We start from the raw sequence: 17,629 nt of genomic DNA on the forward strand, positions 1-17,629 counted from the left end.
CTGTATTTGGATTAACACAGTAAATAAATTTTTTGAGTAATGGTTAACTTTGATTTGAAATTATTCATAGCACTTCTGCTTTTATAATATTTGAAAACATTTTGTTATCTAACTTGTTTGTAAGCATAATTGCTTTGATAAGGAGGATACTTTGAAATTATTTAGTTCATTTTGTTGGATCTACTTTTTCTTTCTAAATTTAGCTGTGTTTATTTATATAATTAAAAAAATTATGTATTTATTTTTTGGTTGTGCTGGGTCTTTGTTGCTGCCCGAAGGCTTACTCTAGTTGTGGAGAGCAGGGGCTACTCTCCAGTTTTGGGGCTTCTCATTGCGGTGGCTTTTCTTGTTGCTCTATGCACATGGGATTTCAGTAGTTGCAGCACACAGGCTTGAGGGCTGTAGGGCATATGGACTTCAATAGTTTTGGTGCATGGGCTTAGTTACTCTGTGGTATGTGGATGTGAGATCTTCCTGAACGAGGGATCAAACCCAGGTCTCCTGCATTGGGAGGTAGATTCTTATCCACTGTAGCACCATGGAAGTCCTAGAGGTGTTTTTTATTTTAGTTTCATGTGGGTAGATTTTACTGTATAATTAGATTTGTTCTTTCAAGTTTAATTTTTTATTAGGAAAATTTTAAAATATACCTAAAAGTAGAATAGTGAAATGACTCGGAACATAGCCATTACTCAGCTTACATAATTAACATACTCCTAAGCAGATATACTTTCTTACGTGAATTGTAGAGCTATAGATACTTAGAAAATAACAATAAATGTGTAATGATAAAATTTAAGTGAGGCATTTAATTAAAAATCTGTCCATACTTAAAACTTTTTTTTTTTTTAATTTTATTGATGTATAGTTGATGGTGGCACAGTGGTAAAGAATCCATCTGCCAGTGCAGGAGATGTAAGAGACGAGGGTTCTATCCCTGGGTTGGGAAGATCCCCTGGAGTAGGAAACGGCGATGAGTTAGTGACTAAACAACAAACAACAGTAGCATCGTTGATTTACGTTGTTATAGTTTCACTACTGCAAAGTGAATGTTATTCATGTATATATATCCACTCTTTCTTTTTTAATAGTCTTTTCTCATATAGGCCATTACAGAATATTGGGTAGAGTTTGCTGTGCTATATAGGTTCTTACTATCTATTTTATGTGTAGTCGTGTGTATATGTCAGCCCCAACCTCCCAATTTATCCTTCCCCTGGTAACCATAAGTTTGTTTTCTACATCTGTGACTCCACTTTTGTAAATAGGTTTATTTATACCCTCTTGTTAGATTCTACATGTAAGCTATATCATGGAGAAGGAAATGGCAACCCACTCCAGCATTCTTGCCTGGAAAATTCCATGGACAGAGGAGCCTGATGGGCTATAGTCCAGGAGTCACAAAGAGTTGGACATGACTGAGCTCCCACACATAAGCTATATTATATGATATTTGTCTTTCTGTGTCTGAAAAATCTATCTGTACTTTATTGTGATATATTAACTATACATTTAACTTATTACATGTTCATTCTGATGCTTTGTTTTTTATTTACAGAATATTTTCACAAACCACACTCTGGATATAAATGTAAGGTGGCTTGCTGTGTTGTATTTTAAAAATGGAATTGATCGCTACTGGAGACGTGTAGCACCTCAGTAAGTTCCATCTCTTTTCCCCTCTCAGGCTTGTCCTTTTCACATTCAAGGAGGTCTAAGGCAGTCATCCATTAATCTTCACTCTATATATAAAAGAATTTATTTGTGCTTTCTTCAGTAGCACATATACTAAAATGGGAACAATACAGAGACTTATATGCTTCCTGAGCTATGCACATTTGTGATTTGTTTGATATTTAAAAGAAAAAAAGGTGTGTTAATGACTGAAGAAGAAATGTGTTCTACATGTTAATTACAGATCACTAGTTGTCTTGCTGCTTTTCTCTGTGAGTTTTTTCCCCCCTTTGGGCATAGGATATGTGGACTTCTTGTTGGCCTTCTGTTTTCAAGGATCTTTAATTTTATGGGCACAAAATAAATGCTGAAGCATGTTTGAAAAAATGCCTATTTTTTTTTTAAGAAAGTACAAGGCTAGAATTCTGGAAAATGTCATTGAGAAGGAACTTCCAGGTCATCTCTGAGTCAGCTGGTGTTAATTGTCTAGTCTTATGCATAATTGCCCCTGTGGTAGAAATGGAGTAGTATACATTTGTATCAATCAATTTCAGTTGTAACTACTCGGTAGGTGGTTAAGTGAAAAAATTTATTGTAATAGTTAATTGCATGTTATATGATTGATGGAAAGACAGGATAGACAGGACCCAGGAATTTGATAGAAAATAGTAAACTTTGGTTTGGGAGAGAGAGGCTCAAGAGGAAGTTTGTTGTTGTTTAGTCACTAAGTCATGTCTCACTCTTTGTGACCCCATGGGCTGTAGCTTGCAAGGCTCCTCTTTCCATGGGGTTTTCCAGGCAAGAATATTAGAGTGGGTTGCTATTTTCTTCTTCAGGGGATCTTCCCTGACCCAGGGATCGAACCTGCATCTCCTGCATTGCAAGTGTATTCTTCACTGCTGAGCTACTGGGGAAGCCCCAAGAGGAGGGGGATATATATATATAAAATTATGACTGATTCGCATTGACTTACAGCAGAGACCACTACAATATTGTAAAGCAATTATCCTCCAATTAAAAAAAATAGAAAACTTTGCCAAAGAAGTAACATAGTCTGTATTCTCCAGTAGATGGTACTGCAGCTCTGTAGTTTTTATGTTCATAGGCCCTTTTTAAAAAAATAGAGTGCCTCAAAGTGGGCTGTAAAATATGCTCTTGGATAATACTGGAAGTAACTAGAATTTTTAAGGCTTCAGTTAGGATGCTGTAATATTAATCAAATCTTTCTTTTATTTTAAAATTAATTCATTATTTTGAGAGAAATGGAATGTTTAGTGATGAGAAAGTATATTTTGTTGAGTTGTAGGAAACAACGCAGCAAGACATGTTTCTGTTGCTCTGTCCAATTAAATTTTATGTGTCTCCTAAAATTAATTTTGTTTTACAAGTTATATGAAGAATAAATGACTGTCTTGGATGGGAGAGTAAATTATGATTAAATATTTCAGATTGTACTTTCATGTAAAGAATTAGAAACTGGAATTTAGTTTAAATTTTAATTAGGTAGTTAAACCCCAAGCTGTCTCTTTTAGTGATAATATTGAGATCCAAACTGGAAGGGAGATGAATGTACTTAGGCAGTAAAGATGGCAAAAATGTAAAACAAAGGAGCAAAGATTTGTTATTGAACTCATATTTGAACTTAAGACACTTAAAAAAAAAAAATCTGTGTTCTCATCAATGTGCCATTATCTAGTTTCTATTCTTACTAGTATTTTCACAGAATGATTAAGCTTTATCATTACTACATAAAATGCAACTTTTGCTGGGTCCTAATTAATTAGATACTGTCCAGTTTCTGGTTGGAATACAGTCTGAATTCACTAATGAAAACATGCAGAAAGTTGAAGGTGTATGCTAACTATTATTGGGAAATTGCTGAAGTCATGAGATTTCTCAGGTTAATGGCTTGCTTTCTTTAACATACACCTGTAATACATACAGGTCTATGTATTTTTTTACATGTCTCTTCTCTGCTTTGGTAACTAATTGTTATATTATACTCTCAATTTAAATTATGAGAGCCATGAAAACCGTTGAACTTGGCTTCTTGGCATAGAAGTAAACTTGAATTTCAAGCTTGAATCAAAACATTTTAAGAAAAAGCATTCTTTCAGGGATTTGATTGACAGAAGGAAGCTATTAAAATTGGAAAGTTCAGCAGAATTATAAAAAGATTAGGGGGATAATTTTTAATGGAAAAGCATAGACTTGTATTGGGCTTTGACTCCTTTTGCCTAGATATTTATTATTTTAAATTGAGATTCACTTGATGTATAACATATGAGCTTCCAATATATTATGTAATGATTCAAAGTGTGTCTGTATTGTGGAATGATCACCACCATAAGTAGTTTCCTTCTGTCCCCAAATGTGTGCTGCTGTGCTCTTGGGTCAGTTGTACCAGACTCTTTGAACTGTTGCTCACAAGCCTCCTCCGTCCATGGGATTTTCCAGGCAAGAGTACTGCCATGGGTTGCCATTTCCTTCTCCTGGGGATCTTCCCGACCCAGGAATGGAGCCTGTGTCTCCTGCATTGGGGGCAGATTCTTTACCTGCTGAGCCATCAGGAAGTCACCACACGTAGAGAGTTTTTTTTTTTCTTGTGATGAATTTTAAGATTTACTCTTTTAGCAACTTTCAAATACGCAGTGCAGTATTATTAACTGTAGTTGCCAAGCTGTACGTTATATCCCCATGACTTATTTTACATTATAACTGGAAGTTTCTACTTTTTTTTTACTCCCTTTACCTGTTCCACATCCCCCCCAAATGTTTATTTTAATCTTTGTTTTCTCATTTACTAATCTTACAGAAGTCACTGTTAAGATTAAAAACACTTTTATTGAAGTGTAGTAAAAATGTGCTTAAAAAGTGCACACATGAAGGGTACACTTTGAATGTTTATAATGTAACACACCTTTTTAACTACCACTTAGAACTAGGTAGAACTAGCACCTCAGAAACTTCCCTTTTGCCCCTTCACAGTCACCTATACACCCTCCTCAAAGATCTGCCGTCTCTCACCCTAGATTAGTTTTTACCTGTTTCTTAACTTCACACAAATGGGAGTCATAGTATGTTCTCTTGTGTCTGACTTGTATCCAGTATTATAATTTTGAGATTTATCCATGTAGTTGCAAGTGGCAGTAATTTGCTCTTTTCTGTAGAAGTATAGCACCCCATTTTAGGAATGTACTACCATTGTCTGTCCATTCTGCTCTTGATGGGTATGAAGGTTGTTTGTAGTTTTTGACTGTCAAAGATAATGCTTCTTTGAAAAACCTTTTACATGTCCTGTTGCATAGAAGTTTGAATTTTACTGTTATTTACGATGATCAGGTCTATGTTCAACTTTAGTTGTTGTTGTTCAGTCACTAAGTCATGTCTGACTATTTGCGACCCCAGGGACTGCAGCACACCAGGCTCCTCTCTCCTCCATTATTTCCTGGAATTCGTGTCCATTGAGTCAGTGATGCTATCTAACTGCTTCATCCTCCACTGCCTCCTTCTTCTCCTGCCTTCATTCTTTCTCAGCATCGGGGTCTTTTTCAATGAGTTGGCTCTTTGCATCAGGTGACCAAAGTATTGGAGCTTCAGCATCAGCATCAGTCCTTCCAATGAATATTCAGGGTTGATTTCCTTTAGGATTGACTGGTGTGATCTCCTTGCAGTCCAAGGAACTCTCAAGAGTCTTTTCCAGCACCATAATTCAAAAGCACCAATTCTTTGGTGCTCAGCCTTCTTTGTGGTGCAACTTGCACGTCCATACACATCTGCTGGAAAAACCCTAGTTTTGACTATACAGACCTTTGTCGCCAAAGTAATGTCTCTTCTTTTTAATACACTGTCTAAGTTTGTTATAGCTTTTCTTCCAAGGAGCAGATGTCGTTTAATTTGCAATGGTATCATCTGCATATCTGAGATTATTGATTTTTCTCCCAGCAATCTTGATTCCAACTTGTGATTCATCCAGCCTGGCATTTTGCATAATGTACTCCGAATTTTAAGTTAAATAAGCAGGGTGACAATATACAGCCTTGATGTACTCCTTTTCCCAGTTTTGAACCAGTCCATTGTTCCATGTCCAGTTCTAACTGTTGCTTCTTGAACTGCATACAGATTTCTTGGAAGACACGTACACTCATCTGGTATTCCCATCTCTTTAAGAATTTTCCACAATTTGCTGTGATCCACACAGTCAAAGGCTTTAGTATATTCAATGAAGCAGAAGTAGATATTTTTCTTGAACTCTCTTGCTTTCAACATTAGTAGATACTATCAGTTAGTTTTGTAAGCTATTTTTACCCGTTTGCCCTTCCACCAGTAGCATGAGTGTTGACATTTGCTCCACATTCTCACCATAATTGGTCTGGTTTGTTTCATTTTAGTCATGCTGATGTGCTTGGAAATTTTTGCATTTTCCTTATAGACAATGAGTACTTTTTTCATATACTTATTAGTCTCAAGAGAGTTCCAAAAAAACATCTACCTGTGCTTTATTGACTACGCCAAAGCCTTTTACTCTGTGGATCACAACAAACTGAAAAATCCTTAAAGAGATGGGAATACCAGACCACCTTACCTGCCTCCTGAGAAACCTATATGCAGGTCGAGAAGCAACAGTTAGAACTGGACATGGAACAATGGACTGGTTCTAAATTGGGAAAGGAGTATGTCAAGGCTGTATACTGTCACCCTACTTATTTAACTTATATGCAGAGTACATCATGCGAAATGCTGGGCTGGATGAAGCACAAACTGGAATCAAGATTGCAAGGAGAAATATCAGTAACCTCAGATATGGAGACGACATCACCCTTATGGCAGAAAGCAGAGAGGAACTAAAGAGCCTCTTGATGAAAGTGAAAAAGAGAGTGAAAAAGCTGGCTTAAAACTCAACATTCAAAAAACAAAGATATGGCATCTGGTCCCATCACTTCATGGCAAACGGATGAGGAAACAATGGAAACAGTGACAGACTTTATTTTCTTGGGTTCCATAATCACTGCAGATGGTGAGTGCAGCCATGAAATTAAAAGATGCTTACTCCTTGGAAGAAAAGCTACAACAGATCAACATAGCATTATAAAAAGCAGAGTCATTACTTTGCTAACAAAGGTCCGTCTAGTCAAGGCTATGGTTTTTCCAGTGGTCATGTATGGATGTGAGAATTGGACTATATAGAAAGCTGAGCGCAGAAGAATTGATGCTTTTGAACTGTGGTGTTGGAGAAGACTCTTGAGAGTCTCTTGGACTGCAAGGAGATCCTACCAGTCCATCCTAAAGGAGATCAGTCCTGGGTGTTCATTGGAAGGACTGATGCTGAAGCTGAAGCTCCAATACTTTGGCCATCTGTTGTGAAGAACTGACTGATTGGAAAAGACCCTGCTGCTGGGAAAGATTGAAGGCGGGAGGAGAAGGGGACGACAGAGGATGAGATGGTTGGGTGGCATCACCGACTCAATGGAAATGAGTTTGAGCAAGCTCCTAGAGTTGGTGATAGACAGGGAAACCTGGCATGCTATAGTCCATGGATGGGGTCAGAAAGAGTCAAACACGATTGAGCCACTAAACTGACTGGACTGGTACTTATTAGTCATTTGGAGCTCCTCTTTTGTGAAGGACCTGCCATTTGCACATCTGAAAAATGGAGCTATCTTATTGATTTATGGTACTTTATATATATATATGTATATATATATGTGTGTATATATATATATATACACACACACATATATATATACACATATATATATATTTGGGTAGAAGTCCTTTGTTGAAGATACATATTGAAAATATCTTCTCCTGTTTTATGACTTACCTTTTCACTTTCTTACTGGTATCTTTTGATGAAACTCAGTTTTAATTTAAGTTCAGTTTAGCTACCTTTCTTTTTGTAATTCATTCTTTTGGGATCTGTTTACAAAGTTTTTGCTCAACACAAAGTCATGAAAATATGTTTTCTGCTAGAAGCTTTGTTTTACCTTTCAGGTTTTGGTGTATGATCTGTCTGTCATTTCTGCATAAGGTAAAGATGTGAAGTAGGGCAGCACCATATGTTTTTTCCCTATCACATTTCAGTGATTCCCTTATAACTTAACAGGCACTTCACACGTGAGGGTCTGTTTTTGGATTTCTCTACTTTGACCTGTTGGTCTATTTGTCTATCATTGCTTTAGGTATTGTACTTTATCAGGCTTAATGTACTTTTAATTACTTTTTTTGAATTTAATTTGACTGTTCTTTTTCTAGCTTTTTTAAATGGAAGCTTAGGTAATTTTCAGTTTTTCTTCTATATGCATTTAAAACATGAAGGCTTTTTTTATAATCATGACTTTAGTTCAGTTTCATAAGCCTCGATATATAGTGTTTTCATTACCATTTAGTCAAAAATATTTTAAAATTTTGATTTCTTTTTAGACCCATGGGTTAATTAGAAGTATATCATGTAATTTCCAAACATGTGGGACTTTTTTTGTTTCCTGTTAATGATTTCATTCTTTGGACTATGCTGTCTTATTTTATGATCCCAACATATGTATGTTGGTAAATGTTCTATATGCATTTGTAAAGCATGTATGTTTGCTGTTGTGGATTGTAATGTTTTATTACATTTATCAGTTAGGTCAAATTTGTTAATTATGTTATTCAAATCCTTTGTATTATTACTGACTTGGTGCTACTTTTCCATCAGTTACCAAGAGAGGCACACTCATTTTCAGATGTAGGTCTAGTCTTGGTCTTCACTGTCACGGGGCCTCATTTTCAGGTGTCTCTCCTGTGTCTCTGTTCAGAGCTTTCTCTTCCTGTAAATGGCACCAATCACTGGATTAGGGCCTCCTCTAATCCAGCGTGGCCTCATTTTAGCGTGATTGCATCTGCAAAGCCCTTTCTTCCAAATAAGGTCACATTCACAGGTATTTGGGGTTAGAACTGGAATGTATCTTTTGATGGGGTGGGGGGCACCTTTCAACTCAACAGATGCCTTAAAACTTTAAAAAAAATTGTATGCAACTTTTATAGCTGATTTTTGGGGTGTGATTCATTTAATACCAGCTACTTTTAGCATAGCCAGAATAGAAAACCTTAAAATGAAGGATTTAAAATTTAATTTTAAAATAATACATTCATATAGTTCAAAATATGTACAGTCTTATACAGTGGATCTCTGCCATATCTGTCCTTTTGCTGTCTAGTTGCCTTCCTAATTTGCAGTCAAAATTATTAGTGTTACGTTCAGCCTTTTAAGACATGGCTTCTCTAGTTGCGGACTGCAGGCTCTAGAGCACGTGGACTCAGTTGCGGACTCTGGTATCTTAGTTCCACCAAGGATCGATCTCAGGCCCCCTGCTTTGGGAGCCCAGAGCCTTATCTACTGGACTACCAGGAAGTCCCTGAAAGATTTTAAACTACTTGATTTAACAAGTTTTCCGTACCAAATATTCTCCTATTTCTGATCCTCTCTTCCACATAGAATTTTGTAAAGAAGTCAGTGTAAGACTAGCATTTACTCATAGATTTTTTTTTTTAAAGCCAGACATTAAATGTTTTGGTCAGCAGGTGTTTTTATATCAGTAGAAGCAGACATCAGAATATCACGTTCTTTAGTCTAGATTTGCCTTATTTCCTAATAGTTTTTGCACTGTTTTGTGCTTCCTATTTATTCAGCTGTGAAGGAAGTTTGAGTTACCTGATGTGTCAGTATACAAGTAATGGAAATAATTGTTTAATTACCCGAACAATCAGGGACACATTGTTTGAAAGACTTTTTGTTGTTAGAATTCTCAGTCATGCTTACCTGCATTCATTATTTCGCAGCATTCTCTTGCATAATAAACATGTCTTTTTACAGTGCTCTCTCAGAGGAGGAGAAATCTACCTTGCGTGCAGGGCTAATCACCAACTTCAATGAACCGATAAACCAGGTTAGTGAGAACATGAGTGCCAACTGTTTTTTCCTTTCCCTTGGTTTTTTGCTCCTTTTCCAAACTAACTTTGGTTCTTTGCTTTAAAAATAAAATTTTATTAAATAATGCTCATTTGTGATGTTTATATACACTTCTCTGATGGTTTTTAAATTTTGAGATCCAATTCTAACTGTGAAGAATTTTGATTAGATTTAGCTCTTACTGATTTAAAACTCAGAATCATTTGAAGATACACCTGTATATTTTTTAACTTCTCAGTTTTTGAGCCAATATTGAAAGTATCTCTCTACATATTAATTATTGAAATAATTCCACCCCCTACAACTGCAGGATGGCTTCTGATTTTTTTTTAAAGATTTGTTTTTTTATTTTTGGCTGTGCTAGGTCTTCTTTGCAGTGCACAGGCTTCTCAGTGAGGTGGCTTCTCTTGTTGCAGAGCCCGGGCTTTAGGCACACAGGACTCAGTAGTTGTGGCTCGTGAGCTCTAGAGCACTGGCTCAGTAGTTGTGGTGCATGGACTTTGTTGCTCCACGGCATGTGGGATCTTCCCGGGCTGGTTATCGAACCCATTTCCCCTGCATTGGCAGGCGGATTCCCACCACTAGACCACCAGGGAAGCCCAGACTTCTGATTTTTGTCTGTTTCCTTCATCACATTTTCACTTCTTACTACTCTGTGGGGGATAGATAGTGGATTATATAGTTTTATTTTTTCTTTCCCTTTTAGTGAGATTTTTCTTTTAAGAATGAAATAAGTTTGCTTATGATACAAAAATTATATTTTCCAAGTTACTATTTCTTACATTTGAGTCTTTTAATTTGACTATTAAAGCATACTCTATTAGGAGGTGTATCCAATGTAGTTTTATCCAAACCTACTTATATGATCTGAGTTCTCTTTTTTTCTTGCAGTTTCTCAGCAAAGGAGATTTGATGGAAGTTGGAGAGGAACAGAGTTACTCTCTGTGGGGAAGGAGGTGGTTGTCAGGGAGGGGCTTGGGTGATTGAGGGGTAAACCATTGCTTAGATGTTCTGTCAACCAGTATTTGTGAAACTCTGATCTGAACAAATATCATTATGTGAATACCTAATACTGATATTCATTTCCAGTCTTAGATCAGTGGTTCTCAAAGTTTCCATCCTTAGAACTTCCTTATACTGCTGAAATAAAACATGGAAGAGTTATATATGTTGATGTTTATTGTATTAGAAATTAAAATTGATAAACCTAAAATATATTATTTATTAGTATGGATTGAATTTTAAAAAGTGAATGGTGGCTGTTTCCCCATACAATAAATATTTAACGAAGAGAGTAACATTGTTCTGCATTTTTGCATATCTTTTTACTGTCTGGCTACTTTAAAAAATGTCTAGAATTTCAAATATATCTAGCATTTACTATGTTGTGATGTTATTTTAGAAGTTATATGATGAAAATCTAGCTCCACAGTGGTATATTATTGGGAAAGGGCAGACCTCACAGAAGAGATCCTAGGCCCCCTAGGGTTCCATAGTCCACACGTTGAGAGCTACTGTCTTAAACATTTGTTCAGTGAAATCTAAGTATGATTAACTAAAAAGGTAATTTTCAGCTGTGAACATATTCCTTACCTATTGCTTTAATTTCATGTTTATTTCTGAAAGTTAATTTTTTTCCTTTAGATTGCAACTCAGATTGCAGTGCTGATTGCAAAAGTTGCTCGATTGGATTGTCCTCGACAGTGGCCTGAACTGATTCCCACCCTTATAGAATCGGTGAAAGTCCAAGATGATCTTCGACAACACAGAGCATTACTTACCTTCTATCATGTTACCAAGACTTTGGCGTCTAAACGACTGGCTGCTGATAGAAAACTGTTTTATGATGTAAGTGATTTAATGGAATTAAACTGATACTGAAAACTGTGCTACTTGTTTTGAAATCATAATGAAAACTGTGCTACTTGTATTAAAATGTAATTTTACCTCTGGATATCTCACTGATGGATTATTCTTTCTAATTGACCTCAAAAGGTTCATAATAATAGGTAACATCTGAAAGGTTTTAAGCTGGATTGTGATATGTTGCCAATGAGGGGGATTAGTTGGTGGAGAACAGTCTGAAGGCAGAAAGACTGGTTTGAGGCTATTGAAATAGTGTTCAGATGCAATGATAAAGCTCTCAAATGAAGAAGTGATAAAGAGAACATTTAGGAAGTTCATGCCTGGGTAATTGGTGGATATAGGGAGCAGTCTGACACAACTGGTGGTGTCTGTTGGTGTTTTACTACTATTCATTGAAAAAACTCTTTCCTTCATTCAGTTGCTTCGGTGCTTTTGTATTTCATTGTTTTGAACTACTGGAACAGCGATTTTCGCATTTTTCAACATAACAGTTTAATCTGTACCAGATAACAGTGGGAGTCTACAGGTTTTGTTTTTGGCCACACTGTGGCTTGTGGGATTTTAGTTTCTTACCTAGGGATTGAACGTGGGCCCTTGGCAGTGAGAGTGTGGAGTCCTAACCGCTGGACCAACAGGAATTCCCTCCAGGTATTTTTTTTTTTTTTCTCCCTCCAGGTATTTTTAACAGTGTTCTCGCTAACCTTTGGAATCCTCACTTTTGAGGATATGGCTTAGGAATTTGAATTTTTTATAGGCTCCCCAGGTGATTCTTAAGACACCAAAGTTTAAACCAGAACCATATTATGTCCTCTTTACTTTTAACCCAGTAGGTTTAAATAGCCAATTTTCTGTTTATCTGAGGATACTGAGTGAAAGAGAAATTCTTCTTGTTAAAGGTTGCGTTTTAAATCCTTGTCACTTTTACTTGATATCTAACAAGGACTAAAGAAATGGACATTTTATCTTCTCAAGTCTTTCTGTGAATTTCTTGTTGACTTTTCTCACTTTTATTCCCATCTTAGTCCCCTTGACTTTTAGGTAGAAGTTTTAATGTGTGTAAGATTCTGGGTTACAATTACTCTTTATTGAAGGATCCTCTTCTGTAGAAGTCTCACTTCTTGGTTTGGCTTTCTCAAGTTGTACTCTCCTAATGTATTGCCTTGGTTTTCAGATACAATGTGTATTTAGCCTACTCTGTCTCTACAAAGTATATCTAAATTAGCCTTATTTTGTGTAGCTTGTTTGGGTTAGCTTCCTGTCCACTTCAACTTTCTTGCTTGGTTTTCTTGTAGTGTGAGGCTCTTTCCTCTCCATATAGAATGAAATATAGGTCTACCTAGCATCTTGTACTTACATCCAGCATAGTATTTATTACATTGTACATTACATTATAATTACATTGTAATTGTTGACTCACCCTGTCTGAGATCCACCACACTGCATTTTATGAGGGAGCACTGTGGCTCTTTTGATTACAGTTATTATTATAGTCCTGCTGTCTGGCCCAGAAGAATGCACATGAGTGGATGGTGCACGATGCCTGTTAAGTGAATAAACGTAGAGGAAGAGATTTGTTCTTAGAAACATTCTAGATTTCAAAATGGTGTGGAATAGAACTTCAAAAAGCGGGAGTTGGGGAGTATATACAAAACTCAAGATACGTGGAAAAAATAATTCAGCTTAGCACCTTTTATTTTGGAATGGAGGAGCTGAACCTGAAAACGTGGAACACAGTAGGGGCTAGGATGGAAATCTTGTCCGATGGGCTTGGGAAACAAGAAGTGTAGTTTATCGAAGGTAGCATATGTAGGAAGATATTATTATAAAGAGCAAGTTTGCTAGTTAATTAAACAGCCCAATTATTTTGGTAATCTGAAGTGTGGGAAAATCTTCTTTTTAATAATGTGGTTACTTTAGTGCTAAGATGGTCTTTATATACTAAATTAGTTTCCCACGTAAAGAAGTGTGAGGTCATAGTTGAGCTACTTGGTATGACAAAGTAGTTCATGGTGCATTTAATACCCCTCCCTACTGCTTCACCTGTCGCAGCAATTTTTTTTTCCCAGCGTGTTTTCCTTCCATGTTAAAATAAATTAAGTTCTTTTCATGGGTGACAGATAACAAAATCAACAGTAGTAGCTGTTTGCAGTAACAAAATTGAGCTTGATTTGACACAAAGGGGATTCATTTTCTAGACAATTATATGCTTTTCATACAAACCTGAATATAAAAAAGTTGACATTACGTACAGTTAAAATCTAAATATAGTCTATGAAAGCCAGGAAATTTAGGTTACAGATAGTAATTCTAATATAATTGTAACTGTATTAACTAAATAATATCTTGTAGATATGATATGTAACCCACAAAGGTACATGCTATGGTAAGTGAAGTAATCCAAATCTAAAAAAACGAAGAAAAAAATTTTTGAAATTTTGAAAGCAAGTGTATTTCACTTGTGTTTACCAATATGGGTTAACAATTATGAGAAGACCTGGCTTCTAGTTAAGAATGTTTCTTTGTACTGAGCAGTTTTGGAATTTTGAGCAAGGTATTTATACTTTATGATTCTTTAAAATTGTCTTTTAATGATAAAGTTGTGTGATTCTATGAATTTATAATCTTTATTATTCCAAGTAAATCTTTATAAACACCATTAAAGTTTGAGATGGAAATTTTAGTTATAGTGTAATTTAAATATTGATTTTGTGTTTTTGATTGCTTTTTTCCTAGAAGCCAAGACCATTGTACATTTAGTTTTATTTTTTCTTTTTCACTATTTTCTTGGCAGTTAGGTTCTTGACCTACTGACTTTATTAGATACTTTGCTGTGTAATTTTGGCATATAACCAGTGAAATAGTTTTCTTACTTAAGAACATTTCAAATAAACTCTATTTACGAAAACAATTCAACAACCTCCATATATTTGTCACTCATATTTACCAGTTCTTAAAGTGTTGCCACATTTACTTTTCCTCTTTGTTGGAGCAAATCTTGATATGTCCTTTTACCCAATTCTATTTAGAGTATGAATCTCTAAAAAGGACAAATTCCATAACTAGTTTTTATTTTGAATTTTTTAAGTTTGGATATTAGGAATTAATCTTAAATTCTTACTTCCCCTCGAGAGTGAGTCAACAGATTGCCTACTGAGGTATGTATGGTACTGAAGAAGATGAAAGACACAAACAGTCATCTCTTGATTTTCATGGGAAAAATCATAAGACACAAATCTTCAAAGGTCACTTAGTAACTTTTTAAAATCTGCCATACTGTATTACATTGTTGTTATAGTCAAAGCTAAAATTCAGCAAAAATTAAAAAACTGAAGGATTTATGATGAATAATGTTCCCACTAATAGCATATATATTTGCATGATGAGGGTAAAGAGAAAACTGTGCGGCAGGGTGAAGTCAGATTACAATACTACTGAATAGTCTTCCTGATGAGTTACTGCTTTATGAATAAACTAACCAAAGAGATCCACATAGGTACTTTGAGATGGGCTGATGGGCATAAGATAGCTAACTCAGCCTCATAAAAGAAATTTTCATCCTTATTCCTTATAAATTTATAATTTCATGTTTGGTTCTGAAGGAAATTTCCCAAATAGTTGAAGTTTTGAGTGTTAAATTTGAGAATGCCAAGGTGCCACTTATACTGTATAGCTCAAACCTTCGGGAAATTTACAGAATAGTGAAATTTATTTAAAACATAAATGTATGTTTATAAGCAAATCATCAGGTAGGTTAAATTCATCATTTTCAGTTTTGGCTGATTCTAAATGCTGTTTCTAGGTCTTGTCTCTTGCTTTGTCTAATTTCAGATTGCCTTTTAAACACATTGTTTAAAGAATGATTCCTATAATCCATAGAGTCATTTCTGCTATGAACCTTTGTGGGGATTTGAGAGAGAGAGTGTGTGTGTCTGTGTCTAGGCTTATATAAATACGAGGGGAAGAGGAACCTTTTGGTGGAAGCTTTAATCAAGGAAAGACTCAAGATGACTAGTTTGAGTCAAAAAAAAAAAAAAGAGTTATGCACTAAACAAACAGGAGATTTTGAGTATAGGATGTTGTTTATCCTTTCTGTTTGATTCACAAGGACTCTTGTCTGGGTCCTAGGAAAGGGGACTCAAAGCATTGCTGAGTTATACTTTGTTTTTTACCCATCTCTGTATCCATCTGACAAATATGTGAGTTGCTACTCTGCTAGTCACTCTATTGGATACCTGAACTGCAGCTGTGAACAAAGGTAGGATCACAAATAGAGAGGAGGGTGTTTTCACCTCCTCCTCCTTCACATTGAGTTCATACTCTGTATACCTGAGAGCATTGTCTAGGCATCAGTAACTAAGGACAGCCTTATGGCTGTTACTAGGTTTAGAGATCTTGAGGAATCTTAGAGATGGGTCAGGTAACTTGTGTTGAGCAGGCGGGCACTGATTGGTTGACCTAGACCTGCCTTTTCTGGGAGAGCTGAGCCCAGAACCTAGTTCTAAGTTTTGGTTTGCTGCCTTGGGACTTAGCATGAGTGACTTCATCTTGGGCCTAATCTGGTTACCTTAGCATACATAATCATTTAACTTTTATCATATAACACACATAGAAATAGTAATTTAATATGATTTAATATTGTTCAGTTGCTCAATTGTGTCCAACTCTGCGACCCCATGGACTGCAGCACACCAGGCTTCCCTGTCCCTCACCATCTCCCAGAGCTTGCTCAAACTCAAGTCCGTTGAGTCAGTGATGCCACGCAGCCATTTCGTCCTGTCGAGATGATATAATATGATTAAATATTTCTAGCCAATTTTCTACATTGTTCTTAAATACATTATTACAAGTGGTGTGTTTGAGCCAGAAAAATGAATATGGTTGATACATCACATTTGGTCATGTTTCTTAAGTGTCTTTAAAGTTAGAATAGTGTTCATTCTTTGTGTGTGTGTGTGTACGCATGCACGCATGTGCACACCATTGACATGTTAATTATCTTGTTGAGTAGAGTAGGTTAAGCAAGCTTTGAGAGCTACAGTTGGTGGATAATTTTTATTGCCCCACTATTAGTGATGAATTACAAGACTTTGATTTAAACATTTTTTGGTTGCTCATGGGGAAAATTGGTCCTGAAGCTAAAAAGGTTAAGAATATCTAAAATACTAAAAAAAAATTTCCCATAATGTTTTGTTTTTGATACTCAAGGAATCAAGTCTGTGTGTTTCTTACAGACTTAAGAAGCTACTAAGCAGTCAGCGGGTGGCACTGTTTCTTTTGGTTTAGAAAAAGAAAAATGCAAGTATTTGGGATTTGCATGAAGCAACACCTAAAATGTTTTATTAAATAGCTTATTTTTTTATTGTCTAACTGAATATCCCCCACCCCTCTATATTTTCTTGGAGAAAATGTAGAAATATTTTAATCCTTTCTATTTGTCCTCTATTATTTTCTCTTTTCCAGATAAGCCTTCTGTGAGCATATATCAGTTTGTGTTTTCTGGAGCAGATAGAAGCCTGTGAAAGACTTGTGTTTACAAGATAGTTAATAGTATTTCTTCCCAAATTCTTGTGGTTTCTTCTTTCTTTGTCTTTCTACCTCCTTTCACCCTTGGGCTGAGAGCATAGTGCTATATTGCTTCTTCATTCTAATCATCCCTGTTTGTGCAGAGCCCTTTTGTAGGCTAGCTAAAAAGAATTAGGAATTGGGACTGTAACAGCTGACTAATGCTTAAAGTAGGTGCTTAGCTCCAGAACTGGAACGTGAAACAAAGGAGAAATATTAAAGTTTTTTCATACTGCTGTTTCTTTCTTGATTTCTGTCACAAATGCTGGGTGCCTTCACACTAAAAACAGTGACGAAAGCAATAGGGGTTGGATGACTCCAGTTCAAGTTGTGGGATGCCGCTTTGCTGAAAAGCCAATTCTAGACTGTAACTAAGTGGTTTTGTATCTGCAGTTCTGTTCTGGGGTGGGATAGGATAAGGTGGGATAGGATACCTTATACCTTATCAGAACCCAGGAAGCCATGAGAAACTGTCTAACAGAGGAGATAGGGGGGTGAGCAGGAGATGGTGTTCTAGCAGTTGCTTATAAGCCTTTCATCCTCTAGTGTTCCAGGAGGGTTACAGGATGTTCTGCC

At 36.1% G+C, this 17,629-nt stretch overlaps 1 protein-coding gene and 1 long non-coding RNA gene across 14 annotated transcripts in view; one reads left to right on the plus strand and one right to left on the minus strand.

The window, feature by feature from the left end:
* Nucleotides 1-17,629, plus strand: part of IPO11 (importin 11) — a 201,432-nt gene that overhangs the window by 27,639 nt on the left and 156,164 nt on the right. For all 13 annotated transcript variants that reach the window (XM_081519785.1, XM_081519783.1, XM_081519784.1 and 10 more), the window contains exons 3-5: nucleotides 1,559-1,659; nucleotides 9,530-9,602; nucleotides 11,270-11,473. In XM_081519785.1, the coding sequence (XP_081375911.1) occupies nucleotides 1,559-1,659; nucleotides 9,530-9,602; nucleotides 11,270-11,473 (378 nt within the window). The remainder of the gene's footprint in view (nucleotides 1-1,558; nucleotides 1,660-9,529; nucleotides 9,603-11,269; nucleotides 11,474-17,629) is intronic.
* LOC145517415 (uncharacterized) overlaps nucleotides 16,106-17,629 on the minus strand; it is a 47,788-nt gene continuing 46,264 nt past the window's right edge. Inside the window, exon 4 of the long non-coding RNA XR_014062023.1 lies at nucleotides 16,106-16,264. This is a non-coding gene — a long non-coding RNA (uncharacterized LOC145517415). The remainder of the gene's footprint in view (nucleotides 16,265-17,629) is intronic.

Source organism: Giraffa tippelskirchi, chromosome 8 (genome assembly GCF_054371585.1).
Source record: "Giraffa tippelskirchi isolate mGirTip1 chromosome 8, T2T-mGirTip1v1.2.pri, whole genome shotgun sequence".
Classification (NCBI taxonomy): domain Eukaryota; kingdom Metazoa; phylum Chordata; class Mammalia; order Artiodactyla; family Giraffidae; genus Giraffa; species Giraffa tippelskirchi.